Source organism: Falco naumanni, chromosome 6 (genome assembly GCF_017639655.2).
Source record: "Falco naumanni isolate bFalNau1 chromosome 6, bFalNau1.pat, whole genome shotgun sequence".
In the NCBI taxonomy this organism is placed as follows: domain Eukaryota; kingdom Metazoa; phylum Chordata; class Aves; order Falconiformes; family Falconidae; genus Falco; species Falco naumanni.
In genome coordinates this window covers 77,624,485-77,642,602 of record NC_054059.1, presented here as the reverse complement: position 1 = coordinate 77,642,602, position 18,118 = coordinate 77,624,485, and the positions used below count along the sequence as shown (strand labels likewise).

At 43.1% G+C, this 18,118-nt stretch overlaps 1 protein-coding gene across 1 annotated transcript in view; it reads left to right on the top strand.

Moving 5' to 3' along the window:
• PGBD5 (piggyBac transposable element derived 5) overlaps positions 1 to 18,118 on the top strand; it is a 73,721-nt gene that overhangs the window by 24,051 nt on the left and 31,552 nt on the right. Inside the window, exons 2-3 of the mRNA XM_040598907.1 lie at positions 5,845 to 6,272; positions 15,175 to 15,309. Coding sequence (XP_040454841.1) covers positions 5,845 to 6,272; positions 15,175 to 15,309 — 563 coding nt within the window. The remainder of the gene's footprint in view (positions 1 to 5,844; positions 6,273 to 15,174; positions 15,310 to 18,118) is intronic.

Sequence of the window (18,118 nt, the reverse complement as noted above, 5' to 3'; positions counted from 1 at the left end):
GGTCTAAGAAAAGAACCATCTTTGGAAGGACAATATCTAGTTTCTTCTTTCTCACTTAAGAAAGCCAATATAGTGTCTGTTCGGGAGTTGGGGTTTTTTATTGCATCCTCGTAGGTTGCCTCTGAGCTCCCAGCAACTCCACGGTACAGATCATGTTTTGATCATTTATATAGAATTCTTGTGTCGGGCAGTCCTAAGGGAAACTAGAATTCATCTGTCAGAATAACAAATGCTAACATCTACTTGTCCTCAAATATTGGTCAGAACCACAGCTGGTATAAATTAGGATGACTCCTTTAATTTAAAGTAGACTTGTCCCTGAAACTTTGGTTGCTTTTTTTAATGAAGGTGAGCAAAATACATGCAGCGTAATATCCTGCATTAAAGACCTGGATACTTGCTGCCCAGTTGCTACAGGAGAGCAGTATCTGAAATAAACTGGAATAAAACTTGGAAGAGAACCGTTACATGCACTTACTTCAAGCTGTCTTGGCAGGCTGCTCATAAGGCTGTCAAACTGGCTATGGTTTGACAGTGGTCTGATGGACATTTCTTCCAGACCATTAAGAATAGGGCCGATACGAAAACTGATTTTCTGGCAAGCCAGATAAGGTCCAGTGCTTCCAAAGCTTTACATGCGGGAACTTTATGTGAAATGGAAGTTCTGAAAAATCTCACTTGGGAAATATTAAAACATCGGGTTTTATTTTGTTGCTGTTTTGTCAGCTCTTAGTATTGGTCTCTACTCATTGAGAAAGATGAATTGTTTAAACTGTCTGTCATATTTTATCAGTTGACACTTTTCCACGAAAACATCATGATTTTTTTGATGAATCTATGTTTTCTGACAGAAATCTTCTGTCAGCATTTTTTTTATGTTCTCTAAATAAGACCCCAAAATCATGTTGTGTACTTTTGGAAAGTGTGTAATTGCTTACACTTAAGAAGAAGGAATTAATTGTCTTTTCAAACCCTAGTCTTTGAAAGCTGTGCCTTATGTCAGAGGAGAAAATACTTGCAAATTGACCAAAAATAACAGGTTCTGCATAGATTTTTCTTAGATATGTATCTGTGTATAATACACGTAAACGTGCTATCCTCATGCATGACTATAAATTGTTAGATTTTTTCTCAAAGAGGACAATGAAATGGCCTCTAAATTCTTAAACGGATGCTTTTATCACTCCTGTATCTGATTCAGGAGTATTTGGGTCTGCCCAGTTGCCAGTAAAGTTAAATTAATTTCAAAGTCAACCCTGGCTTAGCTCTGTACAAGGTTTGGTTCCAGCCCGTGCAATTTGGATTGGCATACATATGGTAATACCTGGGCCTATTAATGTAATGACATGTTTTATCATGAACCTCAGTTACACTTTGAATGAGAGCACTAGGTCTTTTGCACAGCAGAGCAAAAGGAGAATTTTCTTCTTCTTACATCTTGCATTTTCTTCTTACACATCTGATTTATCCTGCCCATAATGACAATGCTTTTGACCTCATTAAGATTTGTATGTTATGTGCGAGCACTGATAGATTACAGTAGGCTTTGAAACTTTCCATCTTTTAGTCTGAGTCTGTGAAGGTTGGTAATTGGAACTGGAAAAATGGAAAAGGGTAAATTAACTTATAAAAATGTGCTCAGATTACTTAGTTCTGCAAACCAGTGAAGTAAGGAAAAAGCAGTTAATTCACTTGGAGTTCTTACTTTTTTCTGAATGTGCTGCTCAGTAAGGAAGACTAGAAACACTGGTGGGATCAAAGCAGGGGGAAGAATGACTGGTTAGGACCCAGCGACAGAGAAGACCAGAGATTGCAGGAGGATGCACAGGGGCTGCCAGAGGGATGGTGACATAGAAGTTTCACGTGACCTTTTTCTTAAAATCTTTCTGTTTTTTCTGCAATGTTTGCATTTGCTGAGAAGTGGAGCGTGCAGCCTGCTCTCTAGCTAGGCGTTGGACCTAGTGAGGCTGCTGCAGTTTGCTCTGAGCTGAGTTGAGCCAAAACAGGCTCTGCAATGTGCGCAGTCTGAGGGCGAGGTGCCAGCCTCCTCTGCACAGTCATATATCCAGTATGGAAACACAAATGGCTTTCCCTGCTTATCTTCTTCATTTATTTTGAATCTAGTCTTATAGAATCTATACCTATAGCTCTGGGGGAGATATTCGTTCTGAGTGCAAAACAGAAAATAGAACCAACCTGGTCAAAATAGGATCTAGTCGCAGTAATGACTTGCAAGGTGATTGCTGCTAGCAAATTTTTGCTGGTAGACAAGGCGAGAAGGAAGAAGAGTTTGCGTGTGCATGTTGTGTGATAGGAGAAAGTTTATGTTCATTTCCATGTTCTGCAAAGTCACTTAAAGCAAGCCCCAAATGCTTGTGCTGGTGCATGTGCTGCCCAGCCAGAGGTTACTCACTAGAGCCCTGTCCCTGCCACGGGTGTGCAGAGAACACTGGGTCTAGCTGCATGTTTGGGAACTCCTAGAGTGCTTTTGTTCTCTGACTCTAACTTATATTGGAAATCCTGATTGGTTCTTAAAGCAAAAAAACCCTATGTAAATAAATACATTCTCCATGCACACGCTTCAGCGCAGAGGAGAGAGATAATTGTGTATTCATTTTGAGAATGGAAGACTAGGCAAATCCAGTATTTTATTTGACTGAGTAAAGCTTTGAAAGGTAAATGGTGCGTGTATGGAACACTGAACTCTTTTCATATCAGTATTTTCTGGGTAAGTGCTATTTAAGTCAATGTAAAAATCTTTAAAGAGTACAAATTCACTATTTAAGTTTCTTATGCAGTTGGCTTTATATATGGGATATATTTGTGTACTTGGAAAGTCATATTTAAATAATGTATTTTAGACCAGTAATTAACTATGCAAAACCCAATTCATGTTAAAAATTCAGTTTTCTACCTACAGAAATTCAATATCATTCTTGTTTTATTGCATATCAGTGAATTATGAATCAGTTGTACTCACTGCCAATAAAGGCTGTTTTTTAAGAAAATGAGATTATACAGGGCTTTTCAGAATTATATTTAGTCAACAATTAGGTTGATGTTTGAGTCAGAAAGTGATTCAGTTCACTTTTTTTAGAGCTGTGTGGGTTCTGCATAGCCAATGGGATACAAATCTTGGAATATTTATTTCAGGAAGGAGAGCAAATAGGAGATTCTGTGCAGCTGGTGCAGGACTGCTGGGTAAGAAGGAATTGTCTTATCCAGTATACCTGGCAGTCTTCCATATTCACTTTTCAAGTTAAACTTGTGCAGCTACTGGAAAATTATTTATACATCAAAGGTACCTTTTTGTGCTTCTTACTGCTCTTGACTTCCTGAAGATGGAGTCCAGCACATACCTATTGTCCATACCCACCTGTCTCAAGACGAATATTTTTCACTTCATAAGACTTAATACATTATGAATGCATCTTGTTTGCTGTAGGCAAGATTTAAAAAATTACCCCTACTCCCAGCATCTGCTTCTAAAGGCAAAAGTTTAAAAAATATCTCTATGCTGTACCTGGGAGGTTGCCTGGGCACTGGAGTTCAATAGCTACTTAAGACTTCGTGTATAACTAGGAATACACTCTGTGTTTTTATAATGAAGCCATATCTACTGTAGAATGTAAAAACTTAAGATTAAGTTGTAGGGAAGAAGAAAGTGATGTACTGTAAGTCATTCGTGCAGAATCATTTGTAGAGCGTTTTATGTCAGCTATAACAGTCTAGCGGGTGCTACTAGAATATAAATCTCCTGATCAAAAGAAGAGACTTCTTTGTTAAGAGGCTTTATTATTGCAATAGCAGCTAAGGTTAAGTAAGTATATCTCTTCTAGCCCCATAGTTTTCACTTGATAATGAAAATCTTTTATCGTTTAAGCTGCAATGTTCTGCTCTGTTCTTACCAGAACATGGTCTGTGTGGAGCTCTTTGCTCTGGTCTTGCTATATAGAGGAATGTGCTTTCAACTGAACTGTTTCACTTCCAGTTTCTCAGTCTCACAAATTAAAATTGGAAAGTAATCTTCAAATATATGTTTATTTCCCCACTACACTTGGGAAAAGAAATACTCGCTTTTGCTTGCTTTTTTGGCATTCTTTGCAGTCTGAAGGTTCACTGGTTCAGTGTCTTGGTGCTGTTTTTACTGTCCTTCTAATTGCCCGAGTGCACCCAAACGTTAAGGCTGAAGTCCAGTCACGGTATTTGTGTAGTTCCTCATAGCACTGTTTCATGCAAAATTTCTGCAAGCTATAGTTGTTGCTGTAACTAAGGATGTGAGCTGAGATACAGGGGTACTGGAGAACGTCACCTGACCAACATGGTAGTGGATCTTTGCAGAGCCAGATTGTAGAAGGGCAGATCTCGTGCTCCGATTCAGCTGTGAGAGCCAATGCTGAGACCCCAGCAGCCACGTAGTGCAAGGGAGACTCATTCTTGTTAGGCAGAACTTCAAATGAGCAGCTGTGTGCTGCCTGCTTTTGTTCAGGAAGTTTCCAACAGTCCGAGGGCTGAAGGCTGTTAAACTAAGGCGCAGTATTTATTGGATCCAACTCTGAGTTTGGGGTTATAAGCATGACACTATTTTTGCCCAGTGATGTAGAACTACTCTTAAGCACTGCCCTGTCCACTGGCTTTGTCCATGCTGCTCCTCTCAGGTGTATTGATTTTCACCGCTTCTGTAGGAGAATAGAGAATGTCCCTGGCTCCATAGCCTTTACCTGGTGGCTAAAGCACTGCCATGGGGTGGGAGCATGAAAAGCACTACTTTTAAAATGGATCTTAATCAGCTTATGGAAGGGATTAGAGGAGAAAGGGCTGTATGCATCCCTGGTATTGCAGGCTTGATGTTCCTAATTCGGCTTAATGTAATCTGGTGTCTGACTGGATAACCTTGTTATACTGATACAGTGCTGCCAACCCTTAGAGCTTCCTTTTTTTTTTTTTTCCCCCTCCTTCCCCTCTGCTTCTTATGGAATAGTTGAAATGGGCAGAGAAGGTGCAGGATCAGTGAAAAGCTGGAGTAATGACAGCATGGGACTGTAAGGCTTATTACATTTTGGGAGGAAGACCACCAACGTATGCCTTGTAATGCTAAAATATTTGCTGTGACATAGGACCGCAACACTAGCTACGTGGTGTCTTTGACTTGTTCTGGTAACCTGCTCTCTTGGGGATGTCACAGTGCAGGATAAGGCTCCAATGTGGTGGCAGAGGCACATAGCTCGGTAGTGTGTGGACATGATCTACATGGCTCTGTGTGTGGAGCAGAGGCTTGAAAGTCATAGGATTAATGACAATGAACTGGGCAGGAATTTGAGGTGCAAAAGGAAAGGTAGGATCAGGTTCTAGTGCCCAGGAGTCATGTCATCTGGGATGGGGACAGTGTGCAGTCTCTGGAGGGCTTGGACACCTTCCTGCTGGGCTGTTTGAGGAAGGCACTGCTTTGACACGCATATGGACAAATCAAAGATTATCCAGAAAAAGGCCAAAACAGCTGCTGAGGGTAAAAGTTACAGATAGTCTGTAGATGGGAAAAATAGATGCATGCTGCTTCACAGACCTGCATGCTACAACCTAATGACTGTGCAGACCAGAGGAAGAGACTGTTCAGAGTGTGTTGTATTCATATCATATAGGAGGAAGACAGAGAATATAGGGGGGAAGTTTCCTGATGAGATCTGTCAGACAGCAGGTATGTTTTCAAAGGAATTAACTGACGTGCTATCACTTTGGCCCTGTTTTCCTGCTATAGGAAAGTTAACCTTGCTTTGGATTGCTGGCGTTGGACATACCTTGTGATGATCAGGGATGAGCTTATCTTCCCTCTTGCTTTTGCCCTAGGTCCAACACGAAAAATGCCCCTGACTGCCAGTGCCATGGACTTTTTTCAGCTCTTTGTCCCTGACAATGTACTAAAGAATATGGTGGTCCAAACCAACATGTATGCCAAGAAGTACCAGGAGAGGTTCGGTAGTGATGATGCCTGGATTGACGTCACCCTGACGGAAATGAAGGCCTTCTTAGGCTACATGATATCAACCAGCATCCACCACTGTGAGTCCGTTCTCAGCATCTGGAGCAGCGGCTTCTACAGCAACAAGAGCATTGCACTTATCATGACACAATCACGGTTTGAGAAGATCCTGAAGTACTTCCACATTGTGGCCTTCCGCTCGAGCCAGACAACGCATGGCCTCTACAAAATCCAGCCTTTTCTGGACTCTCTGCAGAATGGCTTTGACTCTGCTTTTAAACCTTCACAAGCCCAGGTAAGAGTTAACCTGTTGGCAGGGAACATCTAACCTATGTGCTCCAGGTTGTCCCACTGTGACGGAAAGTGCAGAGCACAGCTACCTGAAGAAAGAGCTGGGGCTTCACAGTGTGAAGCCACACTGCGATGCCTCCATGAAACATGAGAGAAAGCAGCACTGTCCTGTACAACTTCTCAGCAATGTCTGACTTGGAGCTCTGCAGTGCAGGTATCTGGCATGTTTCAATAGGAATGATGCTCTCTGAGCTGGGGCTGTCTGCTTTTGTGGTTGAAACAAGCCAGGAGACTTCTCAGTGAGGTTGGCACCGGTAGGTTTTGCTATCCTGATGATGAGAGGTTGCAGGCTGCTCCTGTGAGGGGGAGCGGAGAGAGCAGATCTGGTACAGCTGGGCTGGAGGGAAAACCTTTAGCTGCCTCTGCTACAGCAGTAGGAGCTTGCTGTATGGTCCAGCAGAACAGCTGCCTCCTCATGACTGAGCAAAGGGAAAATAGGCAGGGGGGCAGGTGCCTTTGCTTGCTGTGCGGTTGTCAGCTGCCCTCAACAGCACCGCCTGTGCCTTGTGCCAGTCCTGGTTTTTAATGATGGGTGATGCGCCTATGGAAAAATGTATTGATGTGTGGATTTGCAACCAAATCGACTTGAAATAGTTCTAGACTACCAGGAATAAAAGTAAACAGGATCCAACGAATTTTCATTTCCAGATACAATTATGGGTAGAGCAGAATGCCATTCTGTAGGGAAACTGCTCTGTAGACTGGTACAGACACTGGAAGCAACTAAATATAGAAACTTATGTAGCTGATGGTTGTCTGACTACAGCTGTACATGTGAACTTTTTTTAAAGTGCAAAGAAATCTTTTCTTAATATTCATCATGCACTGTTTAAACTTTGTTCCAGTGTAAGTGATCTCCTTTTGGACCTGTTTCTATCAGAAATCGGGAAAGGAAAAAAAAAAAAAGCATGAAATATGTTACTGCTTGAAATGACTTTTCAATCAACTCTGTGTTTTCAGAGTATGAAGATTTCACCTATACATTTGGAAAGGGTGTTGTGTCCATCGTCCTCTTTTTCTTCCTGTTTCCCCTCTGAAGTATCACATTTTTGCCCACTGCACAAAATTAGTGGAAGTCATAGATGCATCGCATCCATTGAAGTGTGCCTACAATACATTGGGAGTGATTACAGGGTTTTTCTATTTTATAGACAACAAAAATCATACCTGTATAATTCAGGACAACACTGCTGTCTAACAAGCTGTTGCGGTAGAAGAGGGAGGAGTGTTCTCCCTAAGCCATGCCAGCAAGGTGCATTTCCATCAGGATAAAAGAGGCAGGGAGAGACATGGTATTGTTGGGACCGAGCTCTCATTAAGATATGAAATCTAATCCTTATGACCACTGACTTAAATGGGCAGAAGATAAAGGCTTCAGAAATGTGATCACTGTGTCTAATGTAAAATGCTTATAATGGTGTGCTGTGGGACATGCTGTGAGTGCAAATGCATTAAAGGATAAAATTTGATTTGCATGTATATCCCTTCTCCCTGCCCCCCTCCCGAGCAAGGTTTGAGAACTGAACTGGCAAAATCACAGCATCCTGTTTGCAGTGGCAAAACATTTAAACTCCACAAGCAAAGTGTAGGCTTGTGCTGAGCTTGGTAAAAGACATGCTACTTGGAAAAAAAATAAAGAGGGGAAGAAGCAGTGAAAGCCCAGTTCCATTCCTTCTCCTCCTCTTCTCTGCTTCCTTGTCTGTGTTTGTCAGTGATTTCTATACAGCATGTTTCAGTGGTATTGAATGGAACAAAAACCATTAAATACAGCTTCAGAAATAACTCCGTGAGAAAGAAAAAGGTTTTGAATCTGTTGTTTAAAATATGCTAGTGTAGTGCCGGTAGCCTACTGGGGGATGTTCCAGGCCTCCTCCTGAAAGGAGCCTTCTGCCTAATGTCCTCCTGGGTGCCATCAGGCAGGGCTGCACACTATGTGTCTCAAGAGACGTGAACCCCATCTGCTCAAAACAGCAGGAAAGACCTCTCCTTGGAAATTGCCTTGAGTGCAGATTAGCAGACTGCAATAATCATCAAACGCAGAATGTCAGGCCCAGTGAGAAATAATAGGAATAATTAAAAATAACGACCCAGTTGCACAGAAACAAGGGAAAAATCAAGGGGGAAGATCCATTCAGATGGGTTTGGGGACGTGCTGCCTCATGAAAATGTTTTGGGAAGAAAGGCCCAAGTTTCTGCTATCAGTGATATCTGGTGCTATTTCTGTGATCAGTGATAAGTTCAAAATGGATTTTTTTGCTTAAGGTACGCCTCAAGGTGCATCTTAAACGTGAGATTTGTGGTATTGGGGTGGCTTGTGCCTGAGTAGCAATCTAGGCTCAAGCTTTAGGCTAACATTTTGTAAGTGGCATCAAGCAGAGGAATGACTTGGGCTCCTTGCTGTTGAATGCAGCAACGCCGCTGGGGCTTGTAGGTAGACTTCTGATTGACTTTCTTCCTCTGGCAGGTGTACTTACAGAACATGGGTTAGAAAGATGACATATTTAACTCAACCCTATGGACAGAGCAGGCAGTCTGCATCCAGCAGGCAGTGCAACATCTGCTTTCACTGTTACTTCTTCTATAGACTTGATCTTTTCTTTTTGGAGAGCTAGAGAATATTCTTCAAATGGTATTTCTGACAGAAGATATTTAGATGTTTTTTTTCTCATGCGTAACTCCCCCCAAAAATGTGCATGCAACACATGACAACATGCAACACCACAGTTTCTATGAAAGGCAACAGAGGGAGAGAGAGAGAGAACTATGCCAATATACCGAAACAAAGAAAACAATCTGGTGAATTATAATTATTTTGCTAAATATACTGAGCAAACAAAAGGAAATAATTACTCTCCAGCTTATGAAGGTATTGAAAGCCCAGAACATTATAATTGTGATCAGCATTGCTAGCTTCCATTTCCGAAGTAAAAATAAAATGGTGTTCTGACCTTGATTGGATAGGAATGACAGGAATATTCTCTGTGTTCTATCCCTCCCAAAGATCTTCTGCATAAATAACTGCTGCCTCTGCCTGAGCAACAAGAGGTGGAGTTTTGGGTCTGTTCCTGGACTCAGTGTTTTCTGTTTGCTACTTAGCTTTGTAGCTGTGCTACTGTCTACAAGTGGAAGCCTGAAGACAGGGGGGATGCCCTGCTCAGAAGGTACACTGCAACAAATTCAAGGGTACTTACCTGCCAAGGATATAACGCTGAATTCCAGAAGCCAGAGGAGCTCAGGAAAATAACATCACTGCTCAAATATCCTTCTGTGCCTGCTGTGTATTTATATGCTTATCAGCAGGATGCGGCTAGACAGGATTGCTGTCTTTGGCTGCCCCTGACTAGTGTGGCAGAGGTCAGGAGCACAACTCCAGGCACTCTCCTCTTCCATTTCCCTCCAAAGTACCTTCTCTTTGGCATCTTGGAGCCAAACAGTTCTGTGTCTGCCCAGTGAAATGTCAGCTGGGAACAGTCAGATTAAGTCCATAGCTCAGGCAGGAGTGAACTCCCTGTCAAAAAAGAGAGACCTAACTCCAACCTCTTGCTCCAAGGGCAGGGTGCTAAAGTTTGGCCAGTTAATAGGAGGTTTGTTTGTGTTTTGATCTTGGTGGTATCACAGGGTGCAGCTAAGTGGTTTCAGAATAGTTCTTCCAAACCAACTCACAGCATTAGACAACAGCTTCTCTGACAGAACAGAGGGGCAAAACCAGGCTGATCAACCCATAGCTCTTTTGAGTCCTCATAATTAAATGTTGATTTGATATTGGGCATTTCCAAATTATAAGATGTTGCTCAAGTCACACCTCTCTATCTCAGTTTTCCTGTTTTCAGAGTGATTCTGTGTGAGTAAGGGTGCTGATCCTAACCAGGACTGTTCTGTCTTAGGGCTTCTATGAGTGTAATGCAAAGACATAAGTATTCAGAGGATGTTGGCCAACTATAAGACACAGAGCAAGAGAAAGACAAGAGGAGCGGTAAGAATGTTGAATAGCAAGGTAAATTTCTGATGTCCTGTAGCTCTTGGCCAGTTGATCCTCTGGTGAAGCCAGATTTTAGGGAGAGTTTGACGGCGGAAAATGATGAACCTTTGTGGCTACTTTTAAGTTACCTCGTGGTAATGCAGCGCTGTAAGAGCTGACAGGATTTATTCTTTAACGAGTCAATTGAAGACTGAACAAATGGGCAGAGGAGCATGAAATCATGGTTCCATCGGAGGTGGGAGTTGACCTTTGAATGATGGCAAAGAGGATCAGTAAAATGTGGTTAGGCCAAATAGGACTTTGAAAGTGAAGGAATCTGTCTGATATATTGGAGAAGAGCAGCTATCAGAGAGAAATGATGTGGCCAGTGTGATGGACTAAGAGTTTTCCAGCAGCAATTTCATGATTTCCTTATGGTGAGGCCAAAAAGAAAACTGTTGCGGTATGACTGTGGGCTTGCATGAAAACTTGACTGGGTGGGTTGTTACTCTAAAATGAGTAACATTTTAGAGCTGTTTACTCAGAAAGCATGGAAAATGCAGGCAGTGCCTGGCTCAGAAGTCCTTACAAAGAGTTGGTGAAGACTGATGTTCAGATTTACTGGCCAGTGAGGAGGAGCAGCAGGAGGAGACTGATGTCTGCAGTTACCAAAAAGGGAGAGAGTAAGATGTTATCTTAAGGGAAGGGAGATGCTCTCAGATGCAGCGTAATAAAATTGGAGCCGACAACTAGATATTCAAGCAGAGGTGTCAGACACTAGCAAAGAATTTAATTTAGACAGGAGGAGTTTTGGAGCAAAGAAGCAGAAGCACAAGCTACTGTTGCAGAAGCTATGGCTGAATCTGTCCATACAGCTGAAGTTAACCAAGCAACTCTGCAACTGGATGGTACCCAGCAAAAGCCAGAGACAAGGTGAGATGAGGCAGTTTCTGCAGGAGACAGCCTGTGTTGGGAATGACTATAGAGCTAAGAGAAAATGAGCTGTCTCAAGGACATGTTAGTTCACTGTCTTAAGTCAACAGAGTCCAGGAAGTCCCAAGTACAAAAACATTAGTGGCTCTGGGCTTTTCCTATGAGCCTGTTTGGGCTGTGGTGAAAGCAGGATGGGTGGAACTGTGGAATGGAAAGAGCTTTGGAAAGAAGCTAAAATGGAAAGAAGGGCACTTCTGAGAGTAGCTAGCTGTTTTGTTCAGTGAATGAAAGATGTTGTGAGATGGAGCAATTGCTGGAGTCCCGTTTTGCAGTCTTGCCTCTGCAACACTTGGAGTACAGGTACATATTGAGGGGGAAACAAAGTGAAAGCTTGGCAAGAAGATCTAGCAGGGATGAGGATGGCTATAAAGAAGGTGGGGGGGGGGGGGGGACGGGACCCCCACCAACTAATGGAATAGCTGTGAGTGAAGCAACTAGATAAGATGCTTCTTAGACCTGAAAAAAACCTGAGGATTTGAGAGAAGAAAATAGGGACAATTTCTATGAAGAAATCCAAGATGCCTTGCATCAAAGGAAGTCAGAATAGGAAGAAGGGAGGACTTGGGGAGTGAGTCAAAGATGGTGAAGAGGCGGCCAAGAATATGTGTAGGAGTCAATTAAGCCTGAAAGTAGAGTTTTCTCTAGGAAGATGAGAAGCAGGAAAGAATATTCCATGGGGGCAGGAAGCTCACTCCTGGAAAAGCGGGTATTGCAGCGACAGCAAGAATGGGGAATGGGGAAGGAGCAAATACCACTTTGCATGGGGATTTGGCAAAGAGATGGATTACAGGAGGAGCAAAGGGACTGAGAATGGAGGAGGGTGAACAAACTAATAGGACTGGCCAGTGACAATGGGGCTAACTTTTGTCGTAAGAAAGCCATGTCAGTGCCAGAAGCAACAGATTGCCCACTTTGAAAATCGGAGGGGGATCAGCTGTTCTAGCAGCAGGCAGAGCCCGTACAGTGCCTTGCTTACAAAGTCCTTTACAGTTGTTGAAGCACTGGTTGCATATGGAGAGGTGACAACACTTGTCTCCCCACCCTCTCTGAAGGAAGCAAGAAGAGCAAGCTCCAGGGTTTTAATTTCAGCCTCCCTGCCTGTCCACGTTCCCTCTCTGCAACAACAGCAGATCTTGCCCTACTCGTTTCCACTTTTGTTCCCACTTCCCAGCAGTGCAGCAGGGACTACAGTGGAGCCATAGTCGTCTTATGGAGAAATGGGAATGATTTAAACATTCTGGATCAGGGAGAGGGGAAGCTCTGGGTCCTAGGGGAAGGCAGGGCTGAGCGTGGACCAGGAGAAGAGGAAGATGATGAGAGGTTTTCAAAATTCAGATTTGCTTTCTAAATTTAAGGCTGAAAGGCCTTGCTGGGTCTTAGAAGGCAGAAAGAGCACAAAGGATAAGCAGGACGTAGGAGAGCTGATGCTGTGCTGCAGAAGAGGGATCTAAGCTAATATCCAAGGGTAAAAAAGTGTCCTGAAGTGATGCTTAATACAACCTTTTCTTTCTGCTGCTCTCCATCCTACAGTGCGGCAGTTGAACCACACCACTCAGTGGGATCTGGCAGGTAAAGGCCTTTCCAGAAGCTGAGGAATTCTTAATGGTGTATCCAACCCCATCCCAAGGGATGTGGTGCTCCCCTCTGCATGGAGGAGGCAGAAAGGCAAAAGCAAATGAGGGCACATTTAATATTTGCAAAAAGCTGTCAGAATTCCCCGAGATGAAAGTGTGAAATGCCCCAGGTGGCCTTAGGAAAGGAAGAGTGCTGTTTCATGTAGATCTTGAGAGAAGAGGAGGATTTGGCTCCAGCAGGGAAATGGGACAGCTGCAGCTTTAAGAACAAATAGCTTTGTGTACAGCTCTCCTTGCTCGCATCTGCATTTTGGTGTATAATTTGAACATTTCACAAGAGTGCTTTCAGATGGTCCTGTGAATGTTTTATGAGCCGTTAAGAAGTGGAGTGCCTATAAATGAAAGTGTGCAGCCGCCACTATGTGGGAAGGGCATGGGTGCCTATTTTGGGCTGACAGAGTGATGTTCAACAAACATCTTGTATTCAGGAGGCCAGCAGCTGCTCATCACTGGCGCTTAACTGCTTACCCACCACATGTCTCCTATGAGCATCGCTCCCAGGTTTAATGCAGTTTCGTTCTCATTTCCACCACTGGCTGTATGCAGATGTGCACAAAAGTAGCACGCATGCAGATGTGGAAAGGCTGGTCTGAGGGTGAGAGCCTCTGCATTGTGGATACCTGTGTCTAAGTCTGTCTCCTGGGGTGACAGTCATTTGAAAATAACAGCCTGCTTTAGGTCATAACCCATCTGACATATTTTACACATCTTCAAAAGGTTTTGTAGGCTGCTGGGACTGTTTTCCCCTTGTGTACTTAGGAGGGGAACCTGCAGTGACTTGCTCTGATTTAGATGCAGATGTCAGAATTTGGTCAGCATTCATCAGGTGAGACCTTTCAACAGTTTCCAAGTATTTGTGCTCTCACAAGTGACTTGCTAGCCAACTCACACCCCATGCGATCAGGGATGTGTATATTGGGCACAGCTACCTATGAGCTTGTCATGGTTTGACCCTGGCTGGTAATTAAGCACCACACAACCGCTCCCTCACTCCTCCCTCACCCAGAAGCTGGGGAGGAGAGTTAAAAAGGAATGTAAAACTCAGAAGTTGAGATAAGAACAATTTATTAGTTGAAATAGAATAAAAATGAAAGAACAATAGTAACAATGATGACCATAATGAAAAGGGGGAAGGGAAAGAATAACATCCAGAGGGAAAGGAAGGAAGGAAGATGAGGTGCACAGGGCAACTGCTCACCACCCACTGACTGATGCCCAGCTAGTCCCTGAGCAACAATCTGCCCACCCAGCCAACCCCCCAGGTGTATATACCAGGCATGAAATCCCATGGTATGGAATACCACTTTGGCTAGTTTGGGTCAGCTGCCCTGGATGTGTCCTGGCTTGTGCCCCTCCAGCCTTTTTGCTAGCAAGGCCTGAGGAACTGAAAAGTCTCACATAGCCAAAACACAGCATTGTACTCGCTCCTAAGAAGATAATTAACTCCATCCCAGCTGACACCAGAACAGAGCTGCAAGGTGGTAGTAGTGCTTTTCTGTGGGTGGGTTCTGTAGTATAAAACCTAACAACTTCACTGCAGAATCAGTGGAGACATGTGTAACAAAACAGCTGTAAGGAACAGGAAAACACTTACATCACCTGGATGAGGAATGCAGAAATTTCTTCACTTGCACAGATTTTCATTATTTGCTCCAGTCTGCCTTGTCTTTTTCTATTCCTGCCTCTGGTCATGTATCTTTCTGTTTCCTTTTGTCAAATTTTTCAGCTCCTGAGGCAGGAGAGTCTTCCCTGAAGCTGCTGCCACCAGGAAAAATGCTTTCTGTCTCCTCACCACCTCCTGAAGTGGCAGCATTGTGCTGCCTTCTCTCCCTCTTTCCTGTCTGTTTTCCTTTGCTGTGACCAAGGAGTGTACCTTGCAGCATATCGTAGGGGATGTTTACATGGAAAGCATTCTGCCAAACAATGAAGGTGTTGATGACGCTTGGAGAAGCATGCTGCTAACAATCCCCATCCCCACCTCATTTTGGAGGGATGTTGAACTGTAGCTGAGAGTGAGAAGTGAAAGCCGTGCCTTGCAACATTTGCAAACCACATGTAGATGGAATGTGCTTGGCCAGGCTTCGTTTTTTGTTGGATGATAGCATTGAACAAAAGTGGGTTTGCCCCTTTGTATGAAGGGATGCACACAAGCACAATGCAAGGATTGTATTTCCTTGGAAGAAGTTAAAGCACCATTTTTTTCAGCGATCATATACTCTTCTGTTTCTTACCTGCACCCCCTCTTTTCTTGCCAACTGCAGGTACTACATGAGCCCCTGATTGACGAGGATCCTGTTTTCATTGCCACATGCACAGAGAGGGAGCTGCGCAAGAGGAAAAAGAGGAAATTCAGTCTCTGGGTTCGGCAGTGCTCATCCACTGGTTTCATCTGCCAGGTGGGTTTTACTTCTTTGGATGCCTTGATTCAGTTCCAGTGGGCCCTTAAACGTATTGCAGGACCAAAGGTGACAGTTACTTCTCTTCATTGCCTTGCTGGGAGCTACAATCTGAATGTAGCAGGCCTCTGACTCCCACATACTAGATCTGATGGGCAGTGATGACGAGTTCCTGATGCTCTGTTTGCTGTATGATTTGATCAAGGGTGTCTGTCTCTGATACTGTCTATCTGGCTGCCAGCCCAAAGCTAATTAAATTGAAACGGAGTTAAAAAGTCTGTCTGTTTGTACATGCTAAGTTTATCTATATATCTAGGTATTGTGACTTCTGTAATTTTTAACAAATCAGCTTCTCTCCCTTAAATATAACACTGCATCTGTGATAGCTAGCGTTGTCCAGTAGATTAAATCAATACGGTATCAAGATGTCCATTTTTCTGTGAGAAATGTATCAACGGGGTTTCCTATTACATCTCTTTTCACACCTCTACTTCTCTACCAAAGAAATAAAATCTGATGTGACTTCAAGGTGAGATATGAGCTTGAGTGGGAGATGTGTTAAAGGGTTTGTTTTTACTGCTGTAAAGCATTAGGGGTGACTTTTCAAATCTTCTGATTCTCCAATTGCTGATGTATTTTGAGAGCTCTTGAAAAATCTGGCCATTTATTTTGATACCTAGAGGTGAGGGGGCAGATATTTTCTGGCATTTCTTTTTCCCAAGAGCTTCTGTGAAAATGTGGTGTCCTGCATGTTCCAGAGCAGTGGTTCAGAGGTGCAGGTAGGACGTGCACACTGCCTGCTCAGGCTGAATGCATGTCAAAACCACAGGGCAGGAACTGCTGCAGTTGAACATTTGTTCACAGTAAAATTTGATCCGTGAATCACTACAGATGTTTGAGTAGCTATGCAAGAAAAGAGGCTTCACTGCAAACAGCGGTTTGCGTTTTCAGCAATGCTATTCACTCCAAGAAGAAAATTAGGATCATATATCTTCCATCCAGGTTTTAAAGCAGTTATTTTGTCTGATACAAAATAGATTCACCTTGTGAAGCATCCTTGGAAGTTTCTGCTCTCAAGGCTTTTGGAAAGTCATTTGCTACACAGAGGCAGTGTCCTTAATCTCCAAGGTGAATTCCACCAGCCCCGCACACAGCTTATTACTGAAGTGTAATGGGTACAATGAGCACAAAGTCTGCTGATCTCTCTTGCCGTGCTCCCCCCCCCCCGCCAACTGCTGCCAAACTAATATGTCTTCAGACATGCCAGAGGTTTCAGATTCTGAGCTATAATTAGTTGCACCTCCTGTCCTGTCCATTGAGAGAGTAAATTAATGGAATGTCAAATTAAACAGAATAGATGCTCAGTACCACCCTAATCCTCCTGCTCCCTTAATGAAGATACTCATGCTTCACTTGCATCCAGATGACGTCCAGGATCATCTTACCAGATCTTACCAGCTGCCTTCTATTTTCATTCCATGACTTGGCTGTAATTATCATCATGCTAAAATGACTGGGTAAGAGGGACCTTAGGGAAGGGTGAAAAAGAATATACAGGAACATGAACATTTATACTAAAATGGAAAAACCTAGTCTGGGGATGATGGGGATCTTCAACTGTGGTATGCTTGAAATGCTACATTCAGTTATGTGTCACACTTAGGAGGAATCTTGCAGCATCTAAAGCAATTAGTTGGTGGTTGTCTGGTTATTACTATATACTATATTAGAGGGGCTTTTTTTCCTGTGTTTAACATATAGAGATAATTGATCTAAACAAGAAGAAAATCTTTTCCCCCTTCATATGCACACCTTCCCCTTAGTCTCTGCCATCATTAAGGAAAAACGTGCTGACTGGTCTTTCACCTGTCTGCTGTCCAAAAAACCTTACAGCACCCACTCAGAAATACGTAGAAATTCTGTAATCCTGTCTGGATGAATTCCCTCGCTCACTCTTTCCACATGATGACACTTAAGGTCACTTTATTCAGGATAAAATATGACTATAAACACTCCATAAACCAGGATAATTCAGTTTCAAAAGTCTGAATAACATATGTCTATAAAAAGGTGAGGCAGCCCAGGCAGAAGAGGGAAGCGAGCAATGTGTCTCTGGTTCTCAGGAGTGGAAGGAACATCAAGAGGTCTGTGATGCTCCTGGCCAAAAGCAAGGTCCTCTAATGAATGATGAGCCTGGTATTAAAAAACATGCATTTGAGGACATCCCAGTTTTCCCAGTGATCTGCTTTTTCAGCAATGAAAAAGGGTTGGTTGGTTTGTTTTCCTAACGTAAAACTGGTATCAGTGTTTTGAAGCCACGTGCTGAGCTGCTCTGTGAACAGTTCCTGGCTGGCAGCTCACAGGGCAGTTAACGTTAGGAGTTTTAGCTGTTTGACTCCCCAGATTTCTCTTGCTGCTTGTTCTCATAAACAAAATTGAATCCTGTTTTTTGGGTGTGAGTAAATACTTCTGTTTGATGTCTCATTGTCAGCTTTTTTAAGCAAATGGAGTTTGGTTAAAAATCCAACCCAATAAGCCATTCATGGAACAGAAGTGGCACAAAACCCAAATGTTGCTTGTGGATGTAAGAAGGTACATAGGCTTATTAGTACCTAATACAATGTCTATATATTAGACTACTTTCCTGTCTTCTGTAATTTAGATAATCTGACTCCGCCCTGACAGTTAAGTCTGTGTTTTAAGATGGATGCACAATTTCAGCTCATGTGTCTGCCTCAGAATTTCTCAAGTAAAACACTTTGTTGCAGTGAATAGCTTTGCTGAATATCTTTTCATGGTCAGCTGGCCA